Source organism: Phyllobates terribilis, unplaced genomic scaffold (genome assembly GCF_046119375.1).
Source record: "Phyllobates terribilis strain yellow unplaced genomic scaffold, ASM4611937v1 Scaffold_4__5_contigs__length_816908805, whole genome shotgun sequence".
Lineage (NCBI taxonomy): Eukaryota > Metazoa > Chordata > Amphibia > Anura > Dendrobatidae > Phyllobates > Phyllobates terribilis.
The window spans coordinates 133,870,997-133,889,735 of record NW_027362764.1 but is presented as its reverse complement, the minus strand read 5'-3'; the positions used below and the strand labels follow the sequence as shown (position 1 = coordinate 133,889,735).

At 42.5% G+C, this 18,739-nt stretch overlaps 1 protein-coding gene across 3 annotated transcripts in view; it reads right to left on the bottom strand.

Moving 5' to 3' along the window:
• The window catches only part of LOC141265107 (mitogen-activated protein kinase kinase kinase 3-like), a 165,260-nt gene that overhangs the window by 89,762 nt on the left and 56,759 nt on the right, over positions 1-18,739 (bottom strand). For all 3 annotated transcript variants that reach the window (XM_073677762.1, XM_073677763.1, XM_073677764.1), the window contains exon 2: positions 5,382-5,445. In XM_073677762.1, the coding sequence (XP_073533863.1) occupies positions 5,382-5,445 (64 nt within the window). The remainder of the gene's footprint in view (positions 1-5,381; positions 5,446-18,739) is intronic.

The window sequence follows — 18,739 nt, the reverse complement described above, 5'->3', positions numbered from 1 at the left end:
TTGTTACCTCGCCACCAACACAACAGGGACTTGGTGCTCCTGGATGCGCAACACACATGAGTGCCTTCTTGCTGCACTACCTGCAACATGACCCTCGAATTGTGAGAATTAGAAATAATCCTGACTACTGGGTTGCCACACTGTTAGATCCCCGGTACAAAAGTAAATTTGCAGAAATTATTCCTGCCATAGAAAGGGATGCACGCATGCAGGAGTATCAGCAGAGACTGTTGCAGAATCTTACATGTGCTTTTCCACAAAATACCAGTGGTGCACGTAGTGAATCTCACAGTTCCAACTTGCCAACCGTGGGACCGTCAAGTGTTCAGCACTCAAACCGTAACAGAACCACAGTATCTGCTGGTAACATCAATTTTGCGGAATCATTTCACCACTTTTTTAGCCCATCCTTTGCAAGGCCACAGGAGACAAGAAGTCTGACACATAGTCAACGCCTAGAGACGATGGTACAGGAGTATCTCCAAGTAAACATTGAAGCCACGACTGTGTCACTGGACCCTTGCTCTTTTTGGGCTTCCAATCTGGATAAATGGCCGGAGCTAGCCACTTACGCCTTGGAGATCTTGTCATGCCCCGCAGCCAGCGTTCTGTCTGAACGTGTGTTCAGCGCTGCTGGTGGTGTGCTGACAGATAAGCGCACGCGGCTCTCCACTGATAATGTAGACAGACTCACGTTCATAAAGATGAACAAATCATGGATCCGAAACGACTTTTCTACCCCTGTGTCATCCTGGGGAGAGTAAAAGCTTGATGATTGGTTAAAATCACCCTACCAACCGTTTTAAGCTTTCAAATTACTAATCATGTTTATCTGTATCTTGACTGGAAAATAATTTGGGCTTTGTAGCAGTGTGCAGCACTGATCCTATTAGGCCATCTATACTAAAGCTTCACCAGATTTAAAATTAAAAATAATTTTTAGCTGCATCTAGCCCGGAAAATAATTTTGGGGCTCCGAGATGCGCAAGGCACATAAGTGCCTTCTTGCTGCACTACCTGCAGCATGACCCTCATATTGTCAGAATTTGAAGTAATCATGACTACTGGGTTGCCACACTCTTAGATCCCCCAAACTTTTCGATCAACCTTTTCATTTTAATAAAGACCAAAAAAATGGTCATTTTTGAAATTATAAGCATTAGCAGGTTGTTAGAAACTGAAATCAAACAGTTTTCAACTCAAAACTTTATTCTAGGTGATGTTACATTTTCACATAGGACCCCTTGTTCGAAAGGAGCTTCTGAACTCTCTCGTCCATTGAATTTGTCAGGTTTTGGATGGTTTCTGCTTCAATTGTTTTGCATGAGGACAGAATACCCTCCCAGAGCTGTTGCTTAGATGTGAACTGCCTCCCGCCATCATAGACACTCCTTTTAATGATGCTCCAAAGGTTCTGAATGGGGTAGAGGTCAGGGGAGCATGGGGGTCACACCATAAGTTTGTCCCCTTTTATGCCCATATCAGCCAGAGATGCAGATGTGTTATGTGCAGCATGAGATGGTGCATTATCATGCAGAAAAATGATCTTGCTGTGAAATACACGGTTCTTCTTCTTGAACCATGGCAGGAAGTGCTGTTTGAGAAAATCCACATACATTATGGAGTTCATCTTTAGCGCCTTCAGGGATCCTAAAGGGGCCGACAATCTCTCTCCCCATGATTCCAGCCCAAAACATTACTCCACCTCCTCCTTGTTGGCGCTGTAGCCGTGTTTGCGTGGGGTGTCCATCAACCAGCCATCCTCCACTCCATCCATCTGGACCATCGAGCGCTGCACGGCACTCATCCGTGAACAAAACAGTTTTGAAATCAGTCTTCATGTAATGTTTGGCCCACTGGAGCCGTTTCTGCTTGTGTGAAGTGGATAGAGGAGGTCGACAGGATGGCGCATGCACAGCTGCAAACCTCTGAAGGACCCTGCATCTTGTTGTTCGGGGGACGTTGGAGGCACAAGCAGCTTCAAAAACTTGTCTGCTGCTATGACAAGGCTTTTTTGCCGCTGCTCTTTCAACCTGACGTAATTGCCTGTAGGAAAGAGTCCTCAATTTGCCCTTATCAGCACGCACACGTGTGTACTGTGAATCAGCTACATACTTCTTGATTGCCAAGACACTTCATCCTGATCATCGCACAATGTTGATTGTAGTCATGCCTTGACCTAAACACTCCACAATTTGTTGCTTCTCAGCAGCCGACACATCCTTTTTCTTTCCCATTTTGGCAGAAAATGTAGGCTGCTTAATAATGTGAGAGAGCCTTCTTAAGTAGTCTTGCCTTTCATTGGACACACCTGCCAAACTAATTAGCACAGGTGTCTGCAATTGCTTACAGTGATATAAAGAGCCCTGACACACATCACCATCAATGAGTTTAACTGACAAACAAACAAATTCTTCCCTTATCACTCCTAAACACTTTTTGTATAATAATTTGGAACGCAGTGTACATGTGCTTTTCCACAAAACACCAGTGGTTCACGTAGTGAATCTTACAGTTCTAACTTGCCAACCGTGGTCTGTATGGAGTTGTTCAATAAAGGGCCCAAAATTAAGATAACATAGATGGGAGAGGTCTCTATGAATAGGAATTCCTAAGTATTTGATACCCTGTGAGGGCCAGGCAAAGGGAAAGTTGGACTGGATGGAATCCTATATGGATTTGGGGAGGGAGACATCGAGGGCCTCAGACTTCGCTGCATTGATTTTAAAATTTTACCATGTAACAAAGTGATCTATTTCAGCCATAACAGCATGGATGGATATATGTGATTGAGTGATATATACTAGGACATCATCAGCAAATAGAGAGCACTTGTACTCGGTGCCTCCCACCTCAATCCACCTAATATTGGGGTTATGGCGAATTGATGAGAGCAGGTGCTCCGTCACTAGGATGTATAAGAGAGGGGACAGAGGACATCACTGCCTTGTCCCATTGGTGATTGTGAAAGGTGATGAAAATGTTCTGACGCACCCCCTGGGCCTTGGGACACCCGGAGCCGGACCCTTTTTGGTGGATGCTGGTGGTTGTAGTCTTCGTGGCGGCGACCCAGTTCCGTGGCTCAGGGCGGTCAAACCAGTGGCGGAACTATTTATGTGGTTTTCATGTTTAAATGTCCGACTACGCCACCCGTGGATTGCGGTCAGAGTGAACCGCCGCTACAGGGCAGACCACTGAGGCTGGTGTTGTGGGTGCAGCAGAGTGTAGCATAACTCCCCACGGGAGGAGTATAGCCTCAGGGCAGTGTATGCGGAGGATGGGGGTGATGGTGCAGGGCAGCAGCAGTAACGACACGGAGTCAGTGATGCAGTTCAGGGCCTTTACTCACAGTTCTTATTATCCAGACCACGTCTGCAGGTAACGGCTGCCCACGTCGTACTGTGCTCACCAGGTGAGGGGCTCAGACAACTCCCAGATAACTTTGGAGCACTTCACAGGACCCCCTTTGTGTGTCCTTTGTCTGGCCTTTCTTACCAACACTTCTGTCCGGCTGCCTCGGGCCTCCTCTTGGTAAACTTGGCGCCAGTTTCCCTGACCCTATGTGGTGCCTTCCTAGCGGGTGTAGCGAGGGGCTGCGCCACATAAAATGTCAGAGCCTCCGGTTTCTAGCTGAGGGTCGTTTCCTGCCTCCACTAGTTCGGGGACCGGTCTCCCCCTTTGGCCTGACCCCTCCACGCAGGTGGATTCGGGCGTGCGGTGGCGACTCGCCCGTCCGCACCCCTGGGATCCCTTCATTCCTCGTTCCTGGAGCCTTCTCCGCTCCTCTTCCTTCCTTCTCCCTCTTCCAGGCCTGGGCCTCTGTTACTAGGCCCGCCTCCGGAGCAGAGCTCATGCAGAGCCCCTGCTCCCTGCCACTTCTGCTCAGACTTCTCTGCACTGAACTAAGATGGTGCCCACCTTTTATACTCCCTTCTCAATGCACCCAGGAACTGCTTCCTCCCTGCTCCTGCACTACAGGGTTCCCCTTCCTCAGTGTTCCCTCCCCCCACTCCAGCCAGGGACAGGGACTGTCGTGCCCATCTCAGGGGCATATTGGTCGCCCTGCCCCACGGCAATGTGGTGTAATGCATGCAGGTGTCGGGTCCTGATCCACACTCCATCCTTACCTGAGAGTGAGATATCACACCTCTGGGTGAGGTGCAATACGTCTTTAGCAACCGAGCCCTCAGGGTGCTACAGTTCCATTTATCTTCAGCCTAGGTGACGTATTGCGATACAGGGCCGTGATTTTGGCTATAAAAGGGTCCCCTAGACCCCTACCCCAAGCTTTTTAAGAGAATCATATATGGCGTGCCAGGAGACTCTATGGAATGCTTTCTCAGCATCCAACGAGAGTATCTAATTACAAATTTTTAACTGCATCTAGCCCAGGAAATACTTTGTGCCTAGTAGCAGTGTCTGCTAGTAAGCGGATTATCCCGGCTGTTAAGCAAGCTGCACCACCTGTAGTTTAGACACTTAATTTTTTCAAAGGAAATGCTTCGGGACCATGGGATACTTAGTGAAGAGCATCAGGAGGCACCCCAAGGCATAGGGGCTGGGACTGGCAGTAGGATGCCTTGCGGTGGACAGCCGAGCTCGATCCTTATAAAAGCTTTTTAACTGCAGCAGCTTTAGTGGACGCTACTGGAGCTGGAATTACCGCGGCTGCTGGCATGAGACTTGCCCTCCAATAGATCCTTGTAAATGGATTTAAAGTGTATTCATTCAAATTAGAGAGACAATTTAAATTAAAAAGCTTAGAGCTGCCTCCACCACAAGGGGGCTCGCTCGACCCACCAGCGGACAGGCACCAGTATTGGGAGAGGGGGGCTGGCCGTCAGGGTTCACCGCGGCTCTGGCACAAACCCGGCGACACGGAGGTGGCACGGGCAGGAGCGGACTGGCCGTGTCGGCTTCTCACTTTTTGGATTTTAGAAGGGCATGACATGCCTATATCTGTGTCTCCCCCTCCTTTTACTCCTCCACCTCTTTTATTTTCGCATGACTATATGTACTTGTCACTTTTCCATGTGTTAGTTATGTCTTCTGAGCAGTTTGTCAGCTTTTGGACACCTTTGAAGGTGTTTTCTATGTGTTTCTATGTGTTTTTGTTTGCCTGCCATTGGTTTTAATGGTGTTCGAAGGTGTTCGACGAACAGTTCGACGAACAGTTCGGCGAACACACGGGTGTTCGACGAACCGAACCGAACTCGAACACTACGGGGGTGGCTCAACACTAGTTAGAAGGTCTCATTCATGTGAATGGGAGCTGAACCCAAAAATGGGGCTGCTACAGAGTGCATGTATAGAGCCAAAATACCACTGCTCTATACACTATTACATCGTAAAATATATATTACAATTTTTGTGAAACTTACTCATTTTCAAGATGATATCAAGCCCACATTCCAAAGGATATCTTTTTGGCAGAGTGCAGGCAATCTGTAAAAAAAAATAACAAAATAACAAAAACGGTTAATAAGATTTTACAAGCAAAGATACTGTTGCATTTTAACAGATTATTACTAAGTTGGGATAACTCCTGTAAGTGAAGTAATATATCAGGAGAATGTACAAAAGTCAACTGGAAAAAAAAAATCTTTATATTGTGTAAAGTCTAATAGCAGTATCTCTGACAAGTAATCTGTGAACCCCATTACAACCACAGAGGTTGTCATTTTTTTTCTGTTCAAATTCAGTGGATCAAAGAGTAAGGGTTCGTGCAGACGACTGTATCTTTGGTCCAAGTGTGATTAGACAAAACATCGGAATTCAAACAATAACTATTCTTCCACTAGGAAGTATGAACATGACATTTCTTTTAACTGTTTTACAGTTTCAGAACCCTGAATTGGTTTTAAAGAAGTAACAAAAGGCAGAACATACGCACAGCAATATTGTTTTGACATTGCTGTGCATGATGTTCATTTTTTGCACAGCTTTTCAGCCAGGTTCCAGGCAGAATCCGCCTGAAAAAGATGTTGTATGCGCATACCCTAAGGTTAAATTTACAGAATTTCTACCTGGATATGATGAAGACAAGCATCAGTATTTTGGATGGATCATGGGAGTAGAAATCTTTAAAATTTGCAGGTGACAGGAAATAGAAAGTGCATGGATGTGCAGTTTAGGACATGGCAGAGTGAGACGGCAGAGTGAGAAATGTCCGGTTAGGAAGTCTGTAATAATAGTGAGAAATCTATATTTTCAAAAACTTAGGATGTGCATAGTAGTGTCTGTTAAATTTTGTACTATTGTGATCATTAGTGGCTCACCGCTAGGGCGCAGTCAGACAACCATATAAATCGGACCAAGATCAGACCAAAATACATGGAGTGGCCAGTGGGTCTCCTGACACGTACGTGACAGCTTCATATTTGTCTATGAAGCTGTCACGCTTGGGTCGGGAGACCCATCGGCCATTCCATGCATGGTCCGATCACAGTCCGATTTATATGGTTGTCTGACTGAGCCCTTACAGGGAATGTTCCTTCTTAATTGGGTATACGGACATTAAAGAAATTATAAATACAGGAATTGCCAATCGCCTATTTGGAACAGAAGGTGTGGCATGCCACCGATAGTTAGCCGTGGATCACCCAACAAAACCAACTCCAATAAGAAACATTTGACAAATAGGAGAAAACGGAGAAAATGATAGTATAAAAGTCCAAAAGTTTATTCAACATAAGTAAAAATAGTGAAACAGACAGAAAAAGAGGAAGGTCTACCACATGCCATCAACCCCATATACAGTAATATGACAGATGGACAGCGTATTCAAGTAATAATAATGAGGTAAGTAACCCCCCGATGTAAATCCATATACAGTGGGTACGGAAGTATTCAGAACCCTTTAAATTTTTCACTCTTTGTTTCATTTCAGCCATTTGGTAAATTCTAAAAAGTTCATTTTAGTACACTCTGCACCCCATCTTGACTGAAAAAAAAACAACAGAAATATAGATTTTTTTGCAAATTTATTGAAAAAGAAAAACTTAAATATCACATGGTTATAAGTATTCAGACCCTTTGCTCAGACACTCATATTTAAGTCACATGCTGTCTATTTCATTGTGATCCGCATTGAGATGGTTCTACTCCTTCATTGGAGTCCAGCTGTGTTTAATTAAACTGATAGGACTTGATTTGGAAAGGCACACACCTGTCTATATAAGACCTCACAACTCAGTGCATGTCAGACCAAATGAGAATCTTGAGCTCAAAGGAACTGCCCAAGGAGCTCAGAGACAGAATTGTGGCAAGGCACAGATCTGGCCAAGGTTACAAAAGAATTTATGCATTACTCAAGGTTCCCAAGAGCACAGTGGCCTCCATAATCCTTAAATGGAAGAAGTTTGGGACCACCAAAAGTCTTCCTAGACCTGGCCGTCCAGCCAAACTGAGCAATCGTGGGAGAAGATCCTTGGTGAGAGAGGTAAAGAAGAACCCCAAGATCACTGTGGCTGAGCTCCAGAGATGCAGTAGGGAGATGGGAGAAAGTTCCACAAAGTCAACTATCACTGCAGCACTCCACCAGTCGGGCCTTTATGGCAGAGTGGCCCAACGGAAGCCTCTCCTCAGTGCAAGACATATGAAAGCCCACATAGAGTTTGCTCAAAAACACATGAAGGGCTCCCTGACTATGAGAAATACGATTCTCTGGTCTGGTGAGACGAAGATAGAACTTTTTGGTGATAATTCTAAGCGGTATGTGTAGAGAAAACCAGGCACTGCTCATTACTTGCCCAATACAATCCCAACAGTGAAACATTGTGGTGGCAGCATCATGCTATGGGGGTGTTTTTCAGCTGCAGGGACAGGACAACTGGTTGCAATTGAAGGAAACATGAATGCGGCCATGTACAGAGATATCCTGGATGAAAACCTCTTCCAGAGTGCTCTGGACCTCAGACTTGGCAGAAGGTTCACCTTCCAACAAGACAATAACCCTACGCACAGAGCTAAAATAACAAAAGGAGTGGCTTCAGAACAGCTCTGTGACCATTCTTGACTGGCCCAGCCAGAGCCCTGACCTAAACCCGATTGAGCATCTCTGGAGGGACCTGAAAATGGTTCTCCACCAACGTTCACCATCCAACCTGACAGAACTGGAGAGGATCTGCAAGTAAGAATGGCAGAGGATCCCCAAATCCAGGTGTGAAAACCTTGTTGCATCATTCCCAAGAAGACTCATGGCTGTACTAGCTCAAAAGGGTGCTTCTACTCAATACTGAGCAAAGGGTCTGAATACTTATGACTATGTGATATTTCAGTTTTTCTTTTTTAATAAATTTGGAAAAATTTCTACATTTCTGTTTTTTTCAGTCAAGATGGGGTGCAGAGTGTACTTTAATGAGAAAAAAAATGAACTTTTTAGAATTTACCAAATGGCTCCAATGAAACAAAGAGTGAAAAATTTAAGGGGTCTGAATACTTTCCGTACCCACTGTACAATATATTGAACCTACCCAAATGGCCAATAGTCACAGCAAGTGCTGAAGCAAACATGTAAAAAAGGTTAGACCAGTGGAGGAGAACCTTATCAAGGTGGGGTTAGAGGCTGGGGCAGACCAGGAGGGAGTGATGGAACAGATAAGCACGAAGCGCGTTTCGTGTGTTCTCAATGACGCTTTCTCAAGGGCGAGTGAAAGCGTCTAACCTTTTTTATATGTTTGCTTCAGCACTTGCTGTAACTATTGCCCATTTGGGTAGGTTGTATGGGTTTCCACCGGGGGGGGTTACGTACCTCATTATCATTATTTGCATATGCTATCCACCTGTCATACTACTGTATACAGTATGGGGTTGATGACTTCTGGTGGACCTTCCTCTTTTTCTGTCCGTTTCACTATTATTACTCATGTTGAATAAATGTTTTGACTTTTATACCATCATTTGCTCTGTTTTCCCCTATTTGTCAGACATTAAAGAAGGGAGTCTCTCACTTAGAGTCTATGAGATAGAACAGAATGTTACTGCAAAGAGTCTATTTCACTTCGGCGGACTCAATGCCGCCAGATATTACATGGTTGCCTTGTGTAGATTTATGCTTAAAGGGGTTGTTCGGCCTTAGGCTATAAGTCTGCAGTGACTCTATGTGCAGATTTATGAATCCTCACATGAACTGCGCGCAGTTAGGATTCTCCGGTGCCGGGCGATCATGTGACTACAAGTATGTGATTTCCATGCTTCCGGCCACATTCCGACTAGACTGTTTCGGCCTTAATCAACTTGCATTGACAGAAGTTGCACCCATCTAGTCGGCACGTGACAGCATATATGCAAATCACATACTTGTGGTCACACCGGAGAATCCTCACAGCGCGCAGTGTGTACGATGTGAGGATTCACAAGTCTGCAGTCACGTAATGTGACAGCAGACTTGTACCCTAAGGCCGGACAATAAAAAACTCAAACTGCACTCAAAATGCATGTTCCAAATTATTATGCACAGCAGAGTTTTCAACCTTTTCATTTTAATAAAGAACAAAAAAATTGTGATTTTTGAAATTATAAGCATTAGCAGGTTATTACAAACTGAAATCAAACAGTTTTCAACTCAAAACTTTATTCTAGGTGATGTTACATTTGCACATAGGACCCCTTGTTCGAAAGGAGCTTCTGAACTCTCTCGTCCATTGAATTTGTCAGGTTTTGGATGGTTTCTGCTTTAATTGTTTTGCATGAGGACAGAATACCCTCCCAGAGCTGTTGCTTAGATGTGAACTGCCTCCCGCCATCATAGACACTCCCTTTGATGATGCTCCAGAGGTTCTCAATGAGGTTGAGGTCAGGGGAGCATGGGGGCCACACCATAAGTTTGTCCCCTTTTATGCCCATAGCAGCCAGAGATGCAGATGTGTTATGTGCAGCATGAGACGGGGCATTATCATGCATGAAATGATCTCGATGGTCCAGATGGATGGAGTGGAGGATGGCTGGTTGATGGACACCCCATGCAAACACGGCTACGGCGCTAACAAGGAGGAGGTGGAGTAATGTTTTGGGCTGGAATCATGGGGAGAGAGATTGTCGGCCCTTTTAGGATCCCTGAAGGGGTAAAGATGAACTCCATAATGTAAGTTGAGTTTCTCAAACAGCACTTCCTTCCATGGTTCAAGAAGAAGAACCGTGCATTCCGCAGCAAGATCATTTTCATGCATGATAATGCACCGTCTCATGCTGCACATAACACATCTGCATCTCTGGCTGCTATGGGCATAAAAGGGGACAAACTTATGGTGTGACCCCCATGCTCCCCTGACCTCAACCCCATTGGGAACCTCTGGAGCATCATCAAAAGGAGTGTCTATGATGGCGGGAGGCAGTTCACATCTAAGCAACAGCTCTGGGAGGGTATTCTGTCCTCATGCAAAACAATTGAAGCAGAAACCATCCAAAACCTGACAAATTCAATGGACGAGAGAGTTCAGAAGCTCCTTTCGAACAAGGGGTCCTATGTGCAAATGTAACATCACCTAGAATAAAGTTTTGAGTTGAAAACTGTTTGATTTCAGTTTGTAATAACCTGCTAATGCTTATAATTTCAAAAATGACAATTTTTTTGTTCTTTATTAAAATGAAAAGGTTGAAAACTCTGCTGTGCATAATAATTTGGAACATGCATTTTGAGTGCAGTTTGAGTTTTTTATTTTTTTAAAATACACTGTTATCATAGGCAGTTTGTACAAAAACCTTTCAATTGTACTCTAATAGTTATTTGACTGGAAAATTACAATGACTGCAATTCATATAGGTAATTTGGGAAAATCTGAGAAAATATTATTTGCATAATAATTTGGATAACTGCAGCTCGGCATAATGAGTTGCGGCATCTTTCTAAACATTCTTGAATCTGGACAACCACAATATTAGGCCATATTTATCAAAATTGTGATAAAAAACAACAACACTTTATTACCCATAGCAACCAATCAGAGCTCAATAGGCGCGAAACTGACGTCGTTGGTACATGGGTTACACGTGTATCCCCCAGCTTGTAGTGATTTTAATGCAACAATAAAGAAGCAAGTTTTATAAGTACCAGTGAGTGCCTTCTATCTTTTTTGATATTTTACATGGACTTTCATACCTTACATAGAAGTTAATGCACCCGGTCTATACGGGATAGGTGCTTAGTCCTGCATAACGGAGCAATTAATGAAAGCACAGGTGCCGGTTTTCTGACTCACTCTACATATTGGATACCAATCAGAGCTCAGCTTTCAGTTTTTAAATAGCTCTGGTGAAATGAAAGCTGTGTTTTGATTGGTTGCTATGAGCAACAAAGCTAGTTCTTCTTTGAAACAGTTTTGATAAATCTCCCCTGTTCTTTTATGTTCTAGTTTAATACATAGTTTTACAGATTGCAAAAGGTACATAAAACACAGACTGCTTTACTAATTGCTCAGCATGTATTATATGGAGGAATTTTACGCATTACTGTGTGTAAATAATAACCCCCCCCCCCTTTATTTTTGCTATACGAGGGAATATGAGCATGCAGTTGGCGCGAGGACTCCCTTTTCTAATTTTTGTTCTTGTCCCATTTGCGCACTGTTATTGCCAAAACAAGGAATACATATAATGGTCCTTTTATGAGTACAGTTTGAAGGAGCAGAATGTACAGTTTTTATGGAAATTTGCCGAAAACCAACATGTACAGTCTGTATTTCCCACATCAGCCAACTGGAGGCGGAAAGTTTCCCCAGACTGATCCAGGCGGAATACAGTACACAGCTCTGTGGTGCCAGGGACACTAAAATGCCTTACTTGCGTGCTTTTTAGATACTAATGTTTACTTTTCTCTCCAAAACCACTGGAATATGATGGAAATTGCAATAAAACGTTTTTCATTGTTCTTTTTAGCCATTTATATTTATATGCTGCTGGGATTTTATTGCAGCTAACAAATGGGCATGATTATTATAGCCCTTAGTATAAGGCAGATCTACAGGATATAAGGAAGATCTACAGGATATAAGGCAGATCTACTGGATATAAGGCAGATCTACGGGATATAAGGAAGATCTACAGGATATAAGGCAGATCTATGGGATATAAGGAAGATCTACAGGATATAAGGCAGATCTATAGGATAAAAGGAAGGTCTACAGGATATAAGGCAGATCTACAGGATAAGGCAGATCTACGGGATATAAGGAAGAGCTGCAGGATATAAGGCAGATCTATAGGATATAAGGAAGATCTACAGGATGTAAGGCAGATCTACAGGATAAAGGAAGGTCTACAGGATATAAGGCAGAGCTACAGGATATAAGGCAGATCTACAGGATAAGGCAGATCTACTGGATATAAGGCAGATCTACGGGATATAAGGAAGATCTACAGGATATAAGGCAGATCTACGGGATATAAGGCAGATCTACAGAATATAAGGCAGATCTACAGAATATAAGGCAGATCTACGGGATATAAGGCAGATCTATGGGATATAAGGCAGATCTACAGGATATAAGGCAGATCTACAGAATATAAGGCAGATCTACAGAATATACGGCAGATATACAGGATATAATGTAAAGCGCCATGGAATAAATGGCGCTATAACAATAAATAATAATAATATAAGGCAGATATACAGGATATAAGGCAGATCTACAGAATATAAGGCAGATCTACAGAATATAAGGCAGATCTACAGAATATAACGCAGATCTACTGGATATAAGGCAGATCTACAGGATATAAGGCAGATCTACGGGATATAAGGCAGATCTACGGGATATAAGGGAGATCTACAGGATATAAGGGAGATCTACAGGATATAAGGGAGATCTACAGGATATAAGGCAGATCTACTGGATATAAGGCAGATCTACAGGATATAAGGCAGATCTACGGGATATAAGGAAGATCTACAGGATATAAGGAAGATCTACAGGATATAAGGAAGATCTATGGGATATAAGGAAGATCTACAGGATATAAGGCAGATCTATAGGATAAAAGGAAGGTCTACAGGATATAAGGCAGATCTACAGGATAAGGCAGATCTACGGGATATAAGGAAGAGCTGCAGGATATAAGGCAGATCTATAGGATATAAGGAAGATCTACAGGATGTAAGGCAGATCTACAGGATAAAAGGAAGGTCTACAGGATATAAGGCAGAGCTACAGGATATAAGGCAGATCTACAGGATAAGGCAGATCTACTGGATATAAGGCAGATCTACGGGATATAAGGAAGATCTACAGGATATAAGGCAGATCTACGGGATATAAGGCAGATCTACAGAATATAAGGCAGATCTACAGAATATAAGGCAGATCTACGGGATATAAGGCAGATCTATGGGATATAAGGCAGATCTACAGGATATAAGGCAGATCTACAGAATATAAGGCAGATCTACAGAATATACGGCAGATATACAGGATATAATGTAAAGCGCCATGGAATAAATGGCGCTATAACAATAAATAATAATAATAATAATAATATAAGGCAGATATACAGGATATAAGGCAGATCTACAGAATATAAGGCAGATCTACAGAATATAAGGCAGATCTACAGAATATAACGCAGATCTACAGGATATAAGGCAGATCTACAGGATATAAGGCAGATCTACGGGATATAAGGCAGATCTACGGGATATAAGGCAAATCTACGGGATATAAGGGAGATCTACGGGATATAAGGGAGATCTACAGGATATAAGGGAGATCTACAGGATATAAGGGAGATCTACAGGATATAAGGCAGATCTACTGGATATAAGGCAGATCTACAGGATATAAGGCAGATCTACGGGATATAAGGAAGATCTACAGGATATAAGGAAGATCTACAGGATATAAGGAAGATCTACAGGATATAAGGCAGATCTATGGGGATATAAGGAAGATCTACGGGATATAAGGCAGATCTACGGGATATAAGGTAGATCTACGAGATATAAGGCAAATCTACGGGATATAAGGCAGATCTACAGGATATAAGGCAGAGCTACAGGATATAAGGCAGAGCTACATGATATAAGGCAGATCTACAGGATATAAGGCAGAATTACAGGATATAAGGCAGATCTACAGAATATAAAGCAGAGCTACAGGATATAAGGGAGATCTACAGGATATAAGGCAGAGCTACAGGTTATAAGGCAGATCTACAGGATATAAGGCAGATCTACTGGATATAAGGCAGATCTACGGGCTTAAGGGCAGATCTACAGGACCCCTCGTATTTACAATTCATATATTTTTCTCATTAGTGGCTTATATGCTGCTAGATTATACCTATTTTGGTCAGCCGTATATATGTGTTTATTTAGTCCAGGCAACTAAAACAATTCAGTCCTGTGTTTTTTTTAGTATATGAATGCAATAAGTTGCCTCTAAATTCTTTCTTTCTTCTCAGCCCAGATCAATTAAGGTTATGTTATATTGCATTCACAGCAAATACAGTACAGACCAAAAGTTTGGACACCCCTTCTCATTTAAAGATTTTTCTGTATTTTCACGACTATGAAAATTGTACATTCACACTGAAGTCATCAGAACTATGAATTAACACATGTGGAATTATATACTTAACAAAAAGTGTGAAACAACTGAAAATATATCTTATATTCTAGGTTCTTCAAAGTAGCCACCTTTTGCTTTGATGACTGCTTTGCACACTCTTGGCATTCTCTTGATGAGCTTCAAGAGGTAGTCACCGGAAATGGTTTTCACTTCACAGGTGTGCCCTGTCAGGTTTAATAAGTGGGATTTCTTGCCTTATAAATGGGGTTGGAACCATCAGTTGTGTTGTGCAGAAGTCTGGTGGATACACAGCTGATAGTCCTACTGAATAGACTGTTAGAATTTGTATTATGGCAAGAAAAAAGCAGGTAAGTAAAGAAAAACGAGTGGCCATCATTACTTTAAGAAATGAAGGTCAGTCAGTGCGAAAAATTGGGAAAACTTTGAAAGTGTCCCCAAGTGCAGTTGCAAAAACCATCAAGCGCTCCAAAGAAACTTGCTCACATGAGGTCCGCCCCAGGAAAGGAAGACAAAGAGTCACCTCTGCTTCTGAGGATAAGTTTCTCCGAGTCACCAGCCTCAGAAATCGCAGGTTAACAGCAGCTCAGATTAGAGACCAGGTCAATGCCACACAGAGTTCTAGCAGCAGACACATCTCTACAACAACTGTTAATAGGAGACTTTGTGCAGCAGGCCTTCATGGTAGAATAGCTGCTAGGAAACCACTGCTAAGGACAGACAACAAGCAGAAGAGACTTGTTTGGGCTAAAGAACACAAGGAATGGACATTAGGCCAGTGGAAATCTGTGCTTTGGTCTGATAAGTCCAAATTTGAGATCTTTGGTTCCAACCACCGTGTCTTTGTGCGACGCAGAAAAGGTGAACGGATGGACTCTACATACCTGGTTCCAACCGTGAAGCATGGAGGAGGAGGTGTGATGGTGTGGGGGTGCTTTGCTGGTGACACTGTTGGGGATTTATTCAAAATTGAAGGCATATTGAACCAGCATGGCTACCACAGCATCTTACAGCGGCATGTTATTCCATTCGGTTTGCGTTTAGTTGGACCATCATTTATTTTTCAACAGGACAATGACCCCAAACACACCTCCAGGCTGTGTAAGGGCTATTGGACCAAGAAGGAGAGTGATGGGGTGCTACGCCAGATGACCTGGCCTCCACAGTCACCAGAGCTGAACCCAATCGAGATGGTTTGGGGTGAGCTGGACCGCAGAGTAAAGGCAAAAGGGCCAACAAGTGCTAAGCATCTCTGGGAACTCCTTCAAGATTGTCGGAAGACCATTTCCAGTGACTACATCTTGAAGCTCATCAAGAGAATGCCAAGAGTGTGCAAAGCAGTCATCAAAGCAAAAGGTGGCTACTTTGAAGAACCTAGAATATAAGACATATTTTCAGTTGTTTCACACTTTTTTGTTAAGTATATAATTCCACATGTGTTAATTCATAGTTTTGATGCCTTCAGTGTGATTGTACAATTTTCATAGTCATGAAAATACAGAAAAATCTTTAAATGAGAAGGTGTGTCCAAACTTTTGGTCTGTACTGTATATACTGAAAATGTATGCAACGCTATATAGATGATATGTCTAGAGTTGTTTCCCAGAGGAAAAAAAACAAGAATTCACAAAATATACTTGCTCAACATCTCCTCCATAGAAACACAGGACACAGGACCACTAATCTTTAGGATCCAAGCAATAGGGCCCCAGTGATCAGACACTATTAAGGCTGGGGCGTCTACATGGTGACTTTGGTCAGCACACAGGTCGTGTGTCCTAAAATCGCTGCATACTGCTGCTACATCGCAGCATAGTGTAAGTGAAATTACCATGACTGAAACAACCAAGTATCAAAAATTTTAATGATTGCAGATTTTTGCAACTTGCATCCGTAAATCGGATCACACTTGACCATGCAAGTCAATGGGTCTGTCAAAAAAATCGGATCGCACTCGGATGTCATCTAAGTGCAGTCCGATTTTCACAGACTGACATAATGGAGAAAATGGAGACATTTCTTTTTCCATCTTCTACACATTTGAGAAAATCTGGTCGCACTCAAGAGTGTGAATAGGACCGATTTTCTCAGATGAGAGAAAATACGGTCATGTGACCCTAGCCTCAGGAAGTAGTCAGACAGCATATGACACGGACGACAATCGCATCGCAATGCTCGGACTGGCCGGCGGTTCTCCTGACCTGAGGGTGACAGTCTGTATGTCTATTCAGCTGTCACGCTCAGGTCAGGAGAGCCGCCGGCCAGTCCGTACACTGCAATGCAATCGTCGTCCATGTTATACGGGCGTCTGACTGTGCCCTTAGGCTGAGGATGAAGCTGGGAGCCGAGGAAGTGGAAGTGCTCCGCCCTGCCCACAGCACTCACAGCCTCATTTGCATAACACTTCTTGAGTGGATTTCTTTGCAATACAGCAGCACTTATGTTTAATAAAAGTACAGAATTACTCATATTCTATAGCATACACAGTCATGTAATCAGTTTGGGAGGAGAAGGGATGGAGGTGGGTTCGAACAGCGCTGGACAATGGAGAGAGCAGGGGTAGGTGAGTATAATAATAATCTCACACACATGGCATGCATGTACACACATTTAATCAATACAAAAATTAGTGGGAGGGTTTCTTTGAGGAAAAGGACAAACATAAAAAAACATGTATAAGGGATGGTAACTGCAATCTACAAAAACTTGGTAGGAGAACAAAAATACATATTTTTTTGTTATTTACAGTGATGAGTTTCAAGAAGAATAAGCCAGATCAGTATTATTTATAAAGATACAATATGAATTTTGAACCTGGCAATGACCCAAACGTGTAAGATCCACTGCTGACACTGGCAAAATATGGCAGCTGCTTTAATGGACTTACAGTATATTACTATAGCACATGTCTGTGCAGGCCAGGACTAACTGTAGGGTTTCTTCTTCCTGCACATTAAGTCATATATCTGTATACAACCAGAGAGTTTACGGGGCCAAGGACATCACCAAGTAATTACAGTAAAAGGAAATATCCCATCATCATTACAGTAAATAAGTGTCACAATGTAACACCGCCAACCTTTGTCACTTTACAAATACCTTGGCTAATGTTCTAAATAAGCTACAAAACAAAACACAGAAAGGCAAAAACATTTATGTCTAGAGCTAATTATTAGACTTTCCTGTAATGCCCCGAAGAGATAAGAATGGCTCCTGGTCTGGTGGGCCAAGACACTCCGTACAGTACATGGAGCCCCCATTCATTTTATTGGCCTGATGAAATGCTACACTATCCTGATGAGCTTAAGTTTAAAACTTGATTGTTTTCATGAGATAATCCTTTAAACAAAATATTTCATGATTAACTTTTTACCCAATGGTTTTTTTTTCATGAGATTTTTTAAAGCATTTTTTAAAGGTGTGAAAAATCACAACTAGACAGTGAAACAAGCACAACAATTATAACATAAATGTAAAGAAAAAGATATGGACCGCACATCAAAATATATGATATGCAATATTATTAGCAGTTTAGCAAAATAAATGAGGTTCTTAAGTAACATTGTGAGCAGAATGTATAAACCCGTTGTCATGTCATGGTGAAAGTCTCCGGGGGTCAGTAACCTGACAGGGGTACCACTGTATGGCAACTACCATGACACCATGACTTGACAGTGGGCTTTATACATGCTGATCAAAATGTTAACTAAGAACCTCATACTCAGTACTTTAAATTTTGCTTAGCTGCAATAGATCAATGTGTAATACTTGGACGTGCGATCTATGTCTTTTTTTCCACAGTTATGCTGGACATAACAATAGTGGCATGACGATGTGCTGATATAAAGGAATGAATGGAATTCATGTGAAATCTGTTGAGCTGACACAATACTTGGCTTATTCAACATCTATACTGGATCTCCTGATAATTTAGAATCTGAAGCGGAAACATTTGAGACTTGACTGACAGCTTGTTTACTAGCAGCACATCATAAAGTAAACACCAAAAATGAGATGAATGTTCTGTTTCAATTTTTTCACTTCCTTTTTATCTTGACTAGATCTGGTCATAATCTTATTGCTAGATTCATTGGTAATATGCCAGATCTGGTGCATGAGAATATTATTCTACCAGTCTACGTACATAAAGACCATCTATTCAGTAACGGTGGACACTGGCATGAAGAGAAGTCTGATTGAGTCACAATTCAGGTTCTAAA